Raw genomic sequence first — 14,374 nt, 5'->3', positions numbered from 1 at the left:
TTAAAGGAGGAGAGAGAGGCGGAGAGGTTTAGGGAGGGAATTCCAGAGCTTAGGGCCCAGGCAGCTGAAGGCACGGCCGCCAATGGTGGAGCGATGGAAATCAGGGATGGGCAAGAGGCCAGAATTGGAGGAGCGCAGAGATCTCGGAGGGTTGTAGGGCTGGAGGAGGTTACAGAGATAGGGAGGGGGCGAGGGCCATGGAGGGATTTGAAAACAAGGATGAGAATTTTAAAATCGAGGCATTGCCGGACCGGGAGCCAATGTAGGTCAGCGAGCACAGGGGGTGATGGGAGAACGGGACTCGGAGCGAGTTAGGATATTTGCTAAATTTTCTATCGACTATTTTCAGGGAGTTTGGTGATTGACTGGACACAAAAAGATCTGCTCTCACCGAATTGTCACAAAGAACACTGGGTCAGACCTCAAACACTCACCTTTGCACCTTCTTTCCCAGCAGACCCTGGCAGGCCTTGTTCTCCGGGGGGACCAGGTGGCCCGGGGTGACCACGCTCCCCAAGGGGACCCGTCTCTCCCGTCGGACCCTGACAGGGAAAAAGCAGCCACGAGCACAGTGAGAGGCAGAGTGACCCTTTCAACCTTCTCAGCCCCCCCACAACACGTGCCAACCGTCAGAGCACCCCCAAAACCTGTGCCAACCATCTGAACCCCCCCATACCAACCTACTGAGCCCCTCCCACACCCCGTGCCGATATTCTGAGCCCCTCCCACACCCCGTGCCGATATTCTGAGCCCCTCCCACACCCCGTGCCGATATTCTGAGCCCCTCCCACACCCCGTGCCGATATTCTGAGCCCCTCCCACACCCCGTGCCGATATTCTGAGCCCCTCCCACACCCCGTGCCGATATTCTGAGTTACTGAATTTCGTGCTATACAATTTATTCCGATTATAAACTTATTTTGAGATTCTAAAATGAATTTTGAACGATCCTGTACTCACCTGAGGACCAACCACACCAGGAGGACCAGGGGGGCCGGTCTTGCCTTGGAAACCCTGTGTGGCGAAGGCTTGAGAGGTCAGTTACTTACAAGCTAAATCTCATCATTAATGAATCACTCAGAATGTACAGAGGAGAGCAAGCGGAATTAATTCAGAATCAATGCAGCCCGCGAGGGGTTCCCCCCCACAGGGACCCTCGGAGAGTCAAACACAGGACCACACAACAAAGCACGCACTGCTCAGTCCCAGGGCCCCACTGGGCTCTTTCTCCTCCTCATCTTCATGTGTTCCTGCAGCAAAACACATGGAGCTCTGCCCCAGGGCCCACACACAATAGCTTGCAACTACGCTCATGGCAACAATAGCAATCTGAAAAAAAAAAGGGCTGTCAACATCAAAAGGGTGGGATTATTAAAGGGGTGGGATTATTAAAGGGGTGGGATTATTAAAGGGTGGGATTATTAAAGGGGTGGGATTATTAAAGGGGTGGGATTATTAAAGGGTGGGACCATTAAAGAGACAGCACTATTAAAGAGACACGATCTTTCAAGGGACCAGAAACCTGAAGCTGAACCACACATGTCAACTTGCTTACAAAAGGGCAGGATGACATCATTGTGTCACCTAGTTCCCATTTATCGCTGGGAATGTGATCCATTCACCCTGGGTACGGGTTCTATTCACCCTGGGTACGGGTCCTATTCCCGCCTGGGTACGGGTCCTATTCCCGCCTGGGTACGGGTCCTATTCACCCTGGGTACGGGTTCTATTCACCCTGGGTACGGGTTCTATTCACCCTGGGTACGGGTCCTATTCCCGCCTGGGTACGGGTCCTATTCCCGCCTGGGTACGGGTTCTATTCACCCTGGGTACGGGTCCTATTCACCCTGGGTACGGGTCCTATTCACCCTGGGTACGGGTCCTATTCCCGCCTGGGTACGGGTTCTATTCACCCTGGGTACGGGTTCTATTCACCCTGGGTACGGGTTCTATTCACCCTGGGTACGGGTCCTATTCACCCTGGGTACGGGTTCTATTCACCCTGGGTACGGGTTCTATTCACCCTGGGTACGGGTCCTATTCACCCTGGGTACGGGTTCTATTCACCCTGGGTACGGGTTCTATTCACCCTGGGTACGGGTCCTATTCACCCTGGGTACGGGTTCTATTCACCCTGGGTACGGGTCCTATTCACCCTGGGTACGGGTTCTATTCACCCTGGGTACGGGTCCTATTCACCCTGGGTACGGGTCCCTGGATACCAGTCACGCTGGATTTGCATTTGTTCGATTTTTGATCGATGGCGATTGCTCTGCAGACCAGCATTCCAGAGGTAAAAATGAGCACTGACATTTCTAGAAAATTAAAAGATTAGGGCAGATGGAAGGGAACATTTTCGGTAAGAGCCAAAGTTGTTAGGCCCTCCGAGATTTGCCTGTGAGGGGACATAAGGGGATTTTTTGACAAAAGTTCCTGAATTGCCTCGAGGTCCTAGCATTTTGCCTCTCAAAGGAGGTGAAGTGAGGTGAAGGAATAGTAAGGGTAAACGGATCAGTCCAGAAAGAGGTGGGGATGTGTATGTGGTCCCAATGAGCTTTTCTTGACCGGAGTATATAACACAATATCATGTAACTCAACACAACGTAACTCAACGCAACACAACGCAACTCCATGCAATACAACTCGACATAACTTAACTCAACTCAACACATCAAGACGCAACGCAATCCAACGCAACTCAACGCACCTCAATTCAACACAACTCAATTCAGCACAGCTCACCTCAACTCAACACAACACAACGCAGCACAGCTCATCTCAACTCAATGCAACTCAATGCAATGCAACTCAACCCAACTCAACTCAATGCAACTCAACGCAATGCAACTCAACCCAACTCAACTCAATTCAACGCAATGCAATTCAACACAACGCAACTCAACACAATGCAATTTAACACAATACAACTCAACACAATGCAACGCAACTCAACTGAATGCAACTCAACAACACAATGCAACGCAATGCAACACAACATAACACAACACAACTCACTGCAACGCAATGCAACACAACATAACACAACACAACTCACTGCAACGCAACTCAACACAACTCAATGCATCACAACTGAATGCAACTAAAGGCAGCTTGACGCTAAACAATTCAACACAACACAACTCAATGCAACTCATCTCAATGCAACTTAATGCAACTCAACACATCACAACACACCTCAACTCAACTCAGCGCAACACACGACTCAACACAACACACAATTCAACACAATACAACACAACACAACTCAACTCAACTCCACGCAATGCAACTCAACGCAACTTACTGCAACGCAACTTAATAAAACAACTCAACACAACACAACCACACAACCAAACAACTCAACTCAACACTAACATTGCAACTAAATGCCACTGATCACACAACTCAATAACTAAACTCAACAACACAACACAACTCAATGCAATGCAACTCAACACAACATAACTCAATCCAACTCAACTCAACGCAATGCAGCTCATCACACATCTTAATAAATAAACTCAAGAACTCAACACAACTCAATGCAACTCAACATAACTCAACCCAACTCAACTCAACACAATGCAACTTATCACACAACTCAATAACTAAACTCAAGAACTCAATGCAACACAATGTAACTCAACGCAACAGAACTGAACTCAACGCAACTGCACTCAATGCAACTCAATGCGACGCAACTCAACAAAATAACTCAACACCACAATGCAACCAAACAACTCAACGCAACTCATCACACAACTTAATAACTAAACTCAACAAAACAACAGAACTCAATGCAATGCAAACCAACAACACAAATCAACGCAACTCAACGCGACTCAACGCAACACAACACAACTCAACGCAACACAATGCAATGCAACGCAACTCAATGCAACGCAACTCAATGCAACGCAACTCAACATAAAAACACAACTCAACACAACGCAAAACAACACAAAGCAAAACAACACGACTCAATGCAACTCAACACAACTCAACAGAACTCAATACAACTCAACTCAACGCAATGCAACAGAACAACGCAACTCAATGCAATGCAACACAACTCAACATAATTCAATGCAACACAACGCAACGCAACTCAACGCAATGCAACTCAACTCAACACATAACTCAATGCAACTCAACAGAACTCAACACAACTCCATGCAACTCCACACAACGCAACTTACTGAGATGCACCTCAACAAAACAACAACACAACACAACCAAACACAAAGCAACACAACTGAACTCAAAACAACTCAATGCAACTCAACTCAACAACACGACACAATTCAATGACGCAACTCAACAACGCAACTCAACAATACAACACAACTCAACTCAATGCAACGCAACACAAATCAACACTCCTCAAGGCAACTCATCGCAACTCAATACAACTCATCGCAACTCATCACTACGCAACTCAACACTACACATTGCAACTCAACGCAACTCAACACAGCTCAACATAACTCAACATAATTCAACATAACTCAACGCAACTCAACACCTTAACGCAACTCAATTCAATATAACTCAATGCAATAACACAACTCAACTCAACACAACACAACTCAGCTCAACTCAGCTAAACTCAACGCAACACTACAACGAACACAACTCAACACTACAACACAACTCAACACAATGCAACTCAACGCAACTCAACAGAAGTCAACAACAAAACTCAATGGAACTCAACATGACTCAAAAACACAATGCAACACAAATCATCAAAACTCAACTCAATGCAAATCAACAACACAGCTCAATGCAACTCAACTCAACACTACAACACAACTCAACTCATTGCAACGCAGCTCAATGCAGTTCAATGCAACTCAACACAACTCAACAACACGATGCAACACAAATCAACAAAACTCAACTCAACGCAACACAACACAGCTCATCAGAACTCAATGCAACTCAACAGAACGCAACACAACTCAATGCAACTCAACTCAACACTTCAACACAACTCAACTCAACACTACCACAGAACTCAACTCAACTCATTGCAACGCAACTCAATGCAGCTCAATGCAACTCAACAAAACAACAACACAACACAACCAAACAACACAATGCAACTCAACTCAACAACATGACACAACTTAACACAAACTCAACAATACAACACAACTCAACTCAATGCAATGCAACACAACTCAACAACACAATACAACACAATACAAATCAATGCACCTCAAGGCAACTCATCGCAACTCATCACATTGCAACTCAACACAACTCAACACAACTCAACACAACTCAACCCAACTCAACACAACTCAACGCAACTCAACAACACAATGCAACTCAATTCAACGCAACTCAATGTGATAACACAACTCAACTCAACACAACTCAGCACAACTCAACAGAGCTCAACAACACAACTCAATGCAACTCAACTCAACTCAACACTACAACACAACACAACTCAACACAACTCAACAACACATGCAACACAAATCAACAAAACTCAACTCAACATAACACAACGTAACACAACGCAACTCAAAACAGCTCAACAGAACTTAACGCAACTCAACTACACAACTCAATGCAACTCAACTCAACACTACAACTCAACACAGCTCAATGCAACTCAACAACACAATGCAACACAAATCAACAAAACTCAAGTCAACGCAACACAACTCAACTCAACAGAACTCAACACAACTCAACTCAACTCAACGCAACTCATCAGCAACTCAATAACTAAACTCAACAACACAACAGAACTCAATGCAACTCAACACAACGCAATGCAACAAAACAACACAACTCAACGCAACACAATGCAACACAACACAACTCAACTCAACGCAATGCAACAAAACTCAATGCAACAACACATCTCAACGCAACTCAACTCAAGAGAATTCAACACAACTCAACTTAACGCAATGCAACATAACAACACAACTCAATGCAACACAGCGCAACAACACAACTCACTGCAACAACACAACTCAACTCAAGAGAACTCAACACAACTCAACGCAACTCAACTCAAGAGAATTCAACACAACTCAACTCAACGCAACACAACACAACTCAATGCAACAACACAACTCAACTCAAGAGAACTCAACACAACTCAATGCAACTCAACGCAACTCCTAAACTCAACAACACAAGAGAACTCAACACAACTCAATGCAACTCAACACAACTCAATCCAACGCAACACAACACAACACAACTCAACGCAACAACTCAATGCAACGCAATACAATGCAACAAAACTCAACTCAATTCAACCCAACGCAACGCAATGCAACTCAACACAACTCAACGCAACACAACACAACCAAGCAACTCCACCCAACTCATCACACAACTCAATAACCAAACTCAACAACACAACAGAACTCAAACCAACTCAACTCAATGCAACGCAACACAACGCAACAACACAACTCAACACAACACAATGCAACTCAACATAACTCAATGCAACAACACAACCAAGCAACTCCATCCAACTCATCACACAACTCAATAACTAAACTCAACAACACAACAGAACTCAAACCAACTCAACTCAATGCAACGCAACACAACTCAACTCAACACAATGCAACTCAACGCAACTCAACACAACGTAACGCAACTCAACGTAACAACACAACTCAACTCAACACAACGCAACTCAACGCAACTCAACACAACAGCTCAACGCAACTCACTGCAATGCAACTCAACTGAAAGCAACTCAACACAACACAACAGAATTCAACTCAACTCAACACAACAACTCAACTCAACAACATAACCAAGCAACTCATCTCATCAAACAACTCAATAACTAAACTCTACAACACAACACAACTCAATGCTGCTCTACACAATTCAACACAACACAACTCTACGCAACTCAACACAACAACTCAGCAACACAGCCAAGCAACTCAACTCATCACACAACTCAATAATTAAACTCTACAACACAACACAATGCAACTCAACACAACTCAACTCAATGCAACTCAACACAGCAGAATTCAACACAACTCAACTCAATGCAACACATCACAACACACACACCTCAATGCAACTCAGTGCAACACAATGCAACTCAATGCAACATAAAGCAACTCAACACAATGCAACGCAACACAACACAATGCAACACAACTCAACTCAACTCAACACAATGCAACACAACGCAACATAAAGCAACTCAACACAACACAATGCAACACAACTCAACTCAACTCAACACAATGCAACACAACGCAACATAAAGCAACTCAACACAACACAATGCAACACAACTCAACTCAACTCAACACAATGCAACACAACGCAACATACCACAACACAATGCAACTCAACACATCGCAACAACATAACTCAATACAACACAACGCAATGCAACACAACGCAACTCAACACAACTCAATGCAACTCAAATACGCAACACAACGCAACTCAACTCAAAGCAGCTCAACACAACACAACAGAATTCAACTCAACACAACAACTCAACTCAAGAACCCAACCAAGCAACTTAACTCATCACACAACTCTATATCTAAACTCTACAACACAACACAACTCAATGCAACTCAACACAATGCAACACAACGCAGCTCAACGCAACACAGCTCAACGCAAATCAACGCAACACAACTCAACGCAACAGCTCAACGCAACGCATCACACAACTCAATAACTAAAGTCAACGACACAACACAACTCAACACAACTCAATGCAACGCAACACAACAGAATTCAACACAACTCAATGCAACTCTCCTCACCCAACATCTGTGCAAGGCAGCACTCACTGGACAGTGATCAGAGAATAGGACCCCTGGCTGATTTCTCCCTGGAGCATTGAGGCTAATCGTAGCACTCCCACTGATAATTCAGCCTAGGTCACCCAAAGTGGTGGCCCTGTTCCTTGGAAGCTCTTAGTTTACAGTAAACGGGTTTGCGAGAGGCCAATTCAGAGTCAAGTGCATAGTGTGAGACTGGAGTCACAGGTGGTCCAGAATGGGTAAGGGTGACAGGTTCTCCTTCCCTGAAGTACATTATCTCTACGCCCACACTAAGTGTGGTAAACTGGGTCAGATTCAACTCTACAATTGGGGAGGAGCCTAGATGTGAGAGCAGCGGAGATGCTGAGAGAGAGGTTATCTCTCATGGGTCTGGTAGCCGTTCAGGTGCCTGACATCTCCCATATAAATGGAGTACGCCGCCTGTACAGGTGCCTGCAGTTTCTGTACATGGGCAACCATGCTTTCTGCGATGTAAGCTCTCCGAAGACCAGGCTGTGCCATCAATTTCCAAGAGCTAACAGCCTTTGTCTATCTGGGGAGCTGGCTGATCCCTGTAGGTCTCTCCATGGAGCTGAATGTACATCCAGTCTTGCCGACAGGAGAGGAGACTGGTCACCTTGGAGGGAATCTCCTCAGATATAGGGAAGGGAGCAGAACACTAAAAGATATCTCAGAGAGGGTTGATACTTACAGTTTCACCTCGTTGCCCAGGGTGTCCAGGTAATCCATCCTTACCGGGCGGCCCCTATAAAGTTAGCAAAGGATTGGAGAGAGAGGCATCATTTAGCAGTTTATAATGTTTGATGGTACAGATAATTACTGTAAAACAAAATTATTGCTACAGGGAACTGGGTGGGATTTTCACCTCCGAGACCTAGGCTTGAATCTCGCTCAGACTGATGGGATAAAAGTCTCATCTGTCTTCTGGTTGCAAGGGTCCCCTGTGAAGCCTGAGCCATCAACACACACCTGGCACAAAGCAATCTCGCTGCTCGAGGCCGCTGGTGAGGGATGTGTGTGGGACACCAGGAGGGGCTGCTCCTCTAGTGTTGGAGCTGAGGCAGAAAATCGGCCCTTGTAGAGGGAGCTTTACTCTGTTAACATAGTAAAGCAGCCTAATCATGGAATCATGCAGCACATAAGGAGGCCATTTGGCCCATCGTGTCTGTGCCAGCTCTTTGAAAGAGCTATCCAATTAGTCCCACTCACCCTGCTCTTTCCCCAGAGCTCTGCAAATGTTTCCTTTTGAAAGTTACTATTGAATGGTTGAAGTTTGTTAGTAACATGTGGGAGTTTTGATGGACTGATTCTTGAGACAGCTGCACATTTCCCCAAACATCAATAATTAAAAGTGTAAAATAAAATCTCAAAAGAGCCTTTTTCTTTTATCTTGAGTGAGCAAATCTGAACCAACCTTCAATTTGACAAGAAATGAGGCAAGTGTCTGGAACTACTTACAGGAGGGCCTTTGGGTCCGGCGAATCCCATCGGTCCCTGAGATCCGGGTGGTCCCTAGAATGTAAACATAAGCAGGTTGGAGAAAAATTAAAGGATAAACCTTCCACGGCCTCAGGTCCTCCCAAAGCGCTTTACAGCCAATGAAGTACTTTTTTTGTGAAGTGTAGTCACTGTTGTAATGTAGGAAACGCAGCAGCCAATTTGTGCACAGCAAGATCCCACAAACAGCAATGTGATAAATGACCAGATAATCTGTTTTTTTAGATGTTGGTTGAGGGATAAATATTGGCCAGAACTCCCCTGATCTTATTCGAAATAGTCTTGTAGCACCATGTGTGTATTACCACGGAGACGGTGCTATGGCACAGCTCTGATGTTCTGTGACGTCGAGTTTACAACCTGTGCCTTGCTGCCATAGGTTGGTGCCACGTAGATGCGAGGCACTTCCGCTGGCAACAGTCAGAGATACATTGGCAGGAGCATGGACACGAGACATTCACCTGTCCTCTCAGCCACAGTCGCTCAGTGTCTGAACAAGAGAACAAAACGTGGACAATGGACAGAGTGAGACAATCGTCAACAAATGGTTAAAGACACAATGAAGCCCACACTCGGCCAAGTAAACTTTATCCAACAAAAGCTGATCCTCATTGGATAATCTTAGAGTTGATCTCCACATGGATTGGGTAATCCAGAACTAATCTTCACATGGATTGAATAATCCAGAACTAATCTTCACATGGATTGAATAATCCAGAACTAATCTCCACAGGATTGGATAATCCAGAACTAATCTTCACATGGATTGGATAATCCAGATCTAATCTTCACATGGATTGGATAATCCGGAACTAATCTCCATATGGATTGGATAATCCAGAACTAATCTTCACATGAATTGGATAGTCCAGAACTAATCTTCACATGGATTGGATAATCTGGAACTAATCTCCATATGGATTGGATAATCCAGAACTAATCTTCACATGAATTGGATAGTCCAGAACTAATCTTCACATGGATTGGATAATCCAGAAGTAATCTCCACGGGATTGGATAATCCAGAACTAATCTTGACATGGATTGGATAATCCAGAAATAATCTTGACATGGATTGAATAATCCAGGACTAATCTCCACACGGATTGGATAATCCAGAACGAATCTTCATATTGATTGGATAATCCAGAACTAATTTCCACACAGATTGGATAATCCAGAACTAATCTCCACATGGATTGGGTAGTTCAGAACTAATCACCACACTGATTGGATAGTTCACAGCTGATCAGCACACAGATTGGCTCATTCAGAGTTGATTTTTATGACCTATATTGTGCTTTTTTTTTGACATGAGAAGTTTTCTTTCCAGTTTGGAAGCTGCTGTTGGTCCTTGCGTTCTGTCCAAAATAACCAATGCACAATGCCAACACTCGCTTTTGGACACTTGAAAGTCAACTATTCCTCAAACGCGCAGATCTAAGTGGCCAGTTGAAGGCCGAGGAGCATCCAACAAACATGCTCCAAACATGTGATAAACAAAGGCGATTTGAAGCGAACTCTGGGAGCCTCCTTTTACTGTCAGCCTTTCTTCATGGAATTTTGGAGAGAAAACCAGCTGTAAAGGACAAATTGATTAGATGTGATCTGATCCTCACATCCAGTCTCAGCATGAAGTAACAAAGTACTTTTGTGGAGGTTAGGGACACAGAATGCTCACTGGTCTCAGGTCCTGATACCCTCGCTCTCCACTGATGGACTTGGAACAGCAGAGAGTCCAAGACTAGAGACGAGCTTTGCTCTACATTGAAACACTGCATGAAAGCAACACAATGGAAGAGAAAGGATCTTGGTGATTGTATCTCCTTACCCTCTCACCAGAAGGACCAGGTGGACCATCATTGCCTGAGCTACCCTGTAATTAGAGATGATTAGAGATGTTAGCTCCAGAAAGTGAAAGAATTATCCAACTATATTTACAACAACAGCAATAACAAAGGATATTTCTGCAAATATCTTAATTCAATTTGAATTTTGTTCCTGATTTCAGGAGGTATTCAGTGGGTTTCTTGGGGGCTCCATGCCAGATACCCATCCCCAATCCCTGTTTTCTACATGTTTACATTGGAAGGGGACCGGGTGGGGCAGTGGGTCAGATACTGACCTTTCACCTTTGCCCTGACTGGGTGGGATGAAAGTCTCCTCCTTCACTCTGTTGGCTGTAAGGAGCCCATGTGACTTGCATTTGACGCAGTTTCAACCCAATCCTTAATGGGAGGGGGCCCCTGGACTGGCAGAAAACAATATCTTACATTAGGAGGGAGGAGATGAGGGGGAATTCAGTGAGGGACAAGGGGGAGCACTTTGGGAGAGCGATATTTTGGGAGTGAGGTGGGGGAAGAAAAAGAGGGACAAATGGAGGATTTGGTGGTGAGATGGAGATTTAAGGAGGGAGGGGGTGAAGGGAGAGATTTTGGGAGTTAGGGGGGAAATTTGGGATGAAGGGGTAGATTTTGGGAGGGACGGGTTATGGGGGCGATTTTGGAAGGGGGGGATGGGGGAGATGTTGGGAAAGAACTGATTGAGGGGGGAGATGTTGGGAGGGAGGGGATGAGCGGGGGATGTTTGGAGGGAGGGGATGAGCGGGGGATTTTGGGAGGAAGGGGTGGGGGGGGAAGGTGTTGGGAGGGAGGGGGTTTTGGGAGGGAGGAGTTATGGGTGGATTTTGGGAGGGAGGGGATGGGGGGGAGATGTTGGGAATGAACTGAATGAGGGGGGTAGATGTTGGGAACAAATTGGGTGAGGAGGGATGTTGGGAGGGGGAAGATTAGTGGGGGATTTTGAGAGGGAGGGGATGAAGGGGGAGATGCAGGGAGGGAGGGGGTGAGGGGGGTAGATGTTGGTGGGGGTAACAGAGGGCAGGTCCATGGTAGCTGAAAGAGCGGGCATCAGTAGTGGGGAGACAAGAACGAGGAGGAGACTCTGTCAGAGTAACGAAGGGTGTGAGCAGAGGTAAGATGGATTCTGCTGGGGGAGGGGGAGGCAATTTAAAGATGAGGATAAACATCTTGAAAATAATTTGTTCACTACCAGGGAGCCAGCTGTGACAGGCTAAATAGATAATCTGATGTAGAAAGGCTGCCTGGGCAATTGAAACTAGAAACGCACGTTTATGGGACTCTGTATCTAACCCGTGCTGTACCTGCCCTGGGAGCGTTTGATGGGACAGTGTAGAGGGAGCTTTACTCTGTATCTAACCCGTGCTGTACCTGCCCTGGGAGTGTTTGATGGGACAGTGTAGAGGGAGCTTTACTCTGTATCTAACCCGTGCTGTACCTGCCCTGGGAGTGTTTGATGGGACAGTGTAGAGGGAGCTTTACTCTGTATCTAACCCTGTACCTGCTCTGGGAGTGTTTGATGGGACAGTGTAGAGGGAGCTTTACTCTGTATCTAACCCTGTACCTGCCCTGGGAGTGTTTGATGGGACAGTGTAGAGGGAGCTTTACTCTGTATCTAACCCTGTACCTGCCCTGGGAGTGTTTGATGGGACAGTGTAGAGGGAGCTTTACTCTGTATTTAACCTGTGTTGTACCTGCTCTGGGAGTGTTTGACCCCTGATTTATTCTATACTTTGGCACTAACCGGCTTCCCTTGAGGAGCATAATATTGATGATAAAGTAGAGTTACCTTCGGGCCTGGTTTGCCTGTTGATCCTCTCGGACCTCGTTCACCACGAGGACCCTTTGATGAGTCAAGATAAAAGAAAAGAAGTTAGAGCCATAAGAAAAAACAATCGGATATTCGAGATTTACAACAAGAAACTAAAACGAAAATGCATTGACAATTAGCAGTGATGCACCGGGAGAGGATGAGTTTGTAACGATGATGTTCAGTAGATGAGTTCGTACCGTTGGGCCTCTCTGTCCCCTTGGACCTGCTTTTCCTGGCGTGCCCTAGTAATAAGGAACAAAAAGATAGGTTAGCAAAAGAAGAGCGGTGAGGGCAGAGTCAGCACGAACACATGGTCCAGGGCCCTCCCCCATCGCACCCATTCAATAATCTCCAACACATGGTCCAGGGCCCTCCCCCATCTCCACCATTCAATAATCTCCAACACATGGTCCAGGACCCTCCCCCATCTCCACCATTCAATAATCTCCAACACATGGTCCAGGGCCCTCCCCCATCTCCACCATTCAATAATCTCCAACACATGGTCCAGGACCCTCCCCCATCTCCACCATTCAATAATCTCCAACACATGGTCCTGGACCCTCCCCCATCGCCACCATTCAATAATCTCCAACACATGGTCCAGGGCCCTCCCCCATCTCCACCATTCAATAATCTCCAACACATGGTCCAGGGCTCTCCCTCCATCTCCACCATTCAATAATCTCCAACACATGGTCCAGGGCCCTCCCTCCATCTCCACCATTCAATAATCTCCAACACATGGTCCAGGGCCCTCCCTCCATCTCCACCATTCAATAATCTCCAACACATGGTCCAGGGCCCTCCCCCATCGCCACCATTCAATAATCTCCAACACAGGGTCCAGGGCCCTCCCCCATCTCCACCATTCAATAATCTCCAACACATGGTCCAGGGCCCTCCCTCCATCTCCACCATTCAATAATCTCCAACACATGGTCCAGGGCCCTCCCCCATCGCCACCATTCAATAATCTCCAACACATGGTCCAGGGCCCTCCCTCCATCTCCACCATTCAATAATCTCCAACACATGGTTCAGGGCCCTCCCCCATCGCCACCATTCAATAATCTCCAACACAGGGTCCAGGGCCCTCCCCCATCTCCACCATTCAATAATCTCCAACACATGGTCCAGGGCCCTCCCCCATCTCCACCATTCAATAATCTCTAACACATGGTCCAGGGCCCTCCCCCATCTCCACCATTCAATAATCTCCAACACATGGTCCAGGACCCTCCCTCCCTCTCCAACATTCAATAATCTCCAACTCATGGTCCAGGGCCCTCCCACATCGCCACCATTCAATAATCTCCAACACATGGTCCAGGGCCCTCCCCCATCGCCACCATTCAATAATCTCCAACACATCGTCCAGGACCCTC

At 46.2% G+C, this 14,374-nt stretch overlaps 1 protein-coding gene across 1 annotated transcript in view; it reads right to left on the bottom strand.

Annotated features, from left to right (window-relative positions):
* Window positions 1–14,374, bottom strand: part of LOC137310095 (collagen alpha-1(V) chain-like) — a gene marked incomplete at its 3' end in the record, with an annotated part of 258,789 nt that overhangs the window by 37,844 nt on the left and 206,571 nt on the right. The window contains exons 23-29 of the mRNA XM_067978050.1: window positions 13,184–13,228; window positions 12,963–13,016; window positions 11,146–11,190; window positions 9,276–9,329; window positions 8,509–8,562; window positions 961–1,014; window positions 435–542 (exon numbers count right to left, since the gene is read on the bottom strand). Of these exons, the coding sequence (XP_067834151.1) occupies window positions 435–542; window positions 961–1,014; window positions 8,509–8,562; window positions 9,276–9,329; window positions 11,146–11,190; window positions 12,963–13,016; window positions 13,184–13,228 (414 nt within the window). The remainder of the gene's footprint in view (window positions 1–434; window positions 543–960; window positions 1,015–8,508; window positions 8,563–9,275; window positions 9,330–11,145; window positions 11,191–12,962; window positions 13,017–13,183; window positions 13,229–14,374) is intronic.

Source organism: Heptranchias perlo, unplaced genomic scaffold (assembly GCF_035084215.1).
Source record: "Heptranchias perlo isolate sHepPer1 unplaced genomic scaffold, sHepPer1.hap1 HAP1_SCAFFOLD_215, whole genome shotgun sequence".
Taxonomy (NCBI): domain Eukaryota; kingdom Metazoa; phylum Chordata; class Chondrichthyes; order Hexanchiformes; family Hexanchidae; genus Heptranchias; species Heptranchias perlo.
This window is presented reverse-complemented; position numbering and strand designations above follow the sequence as displayed.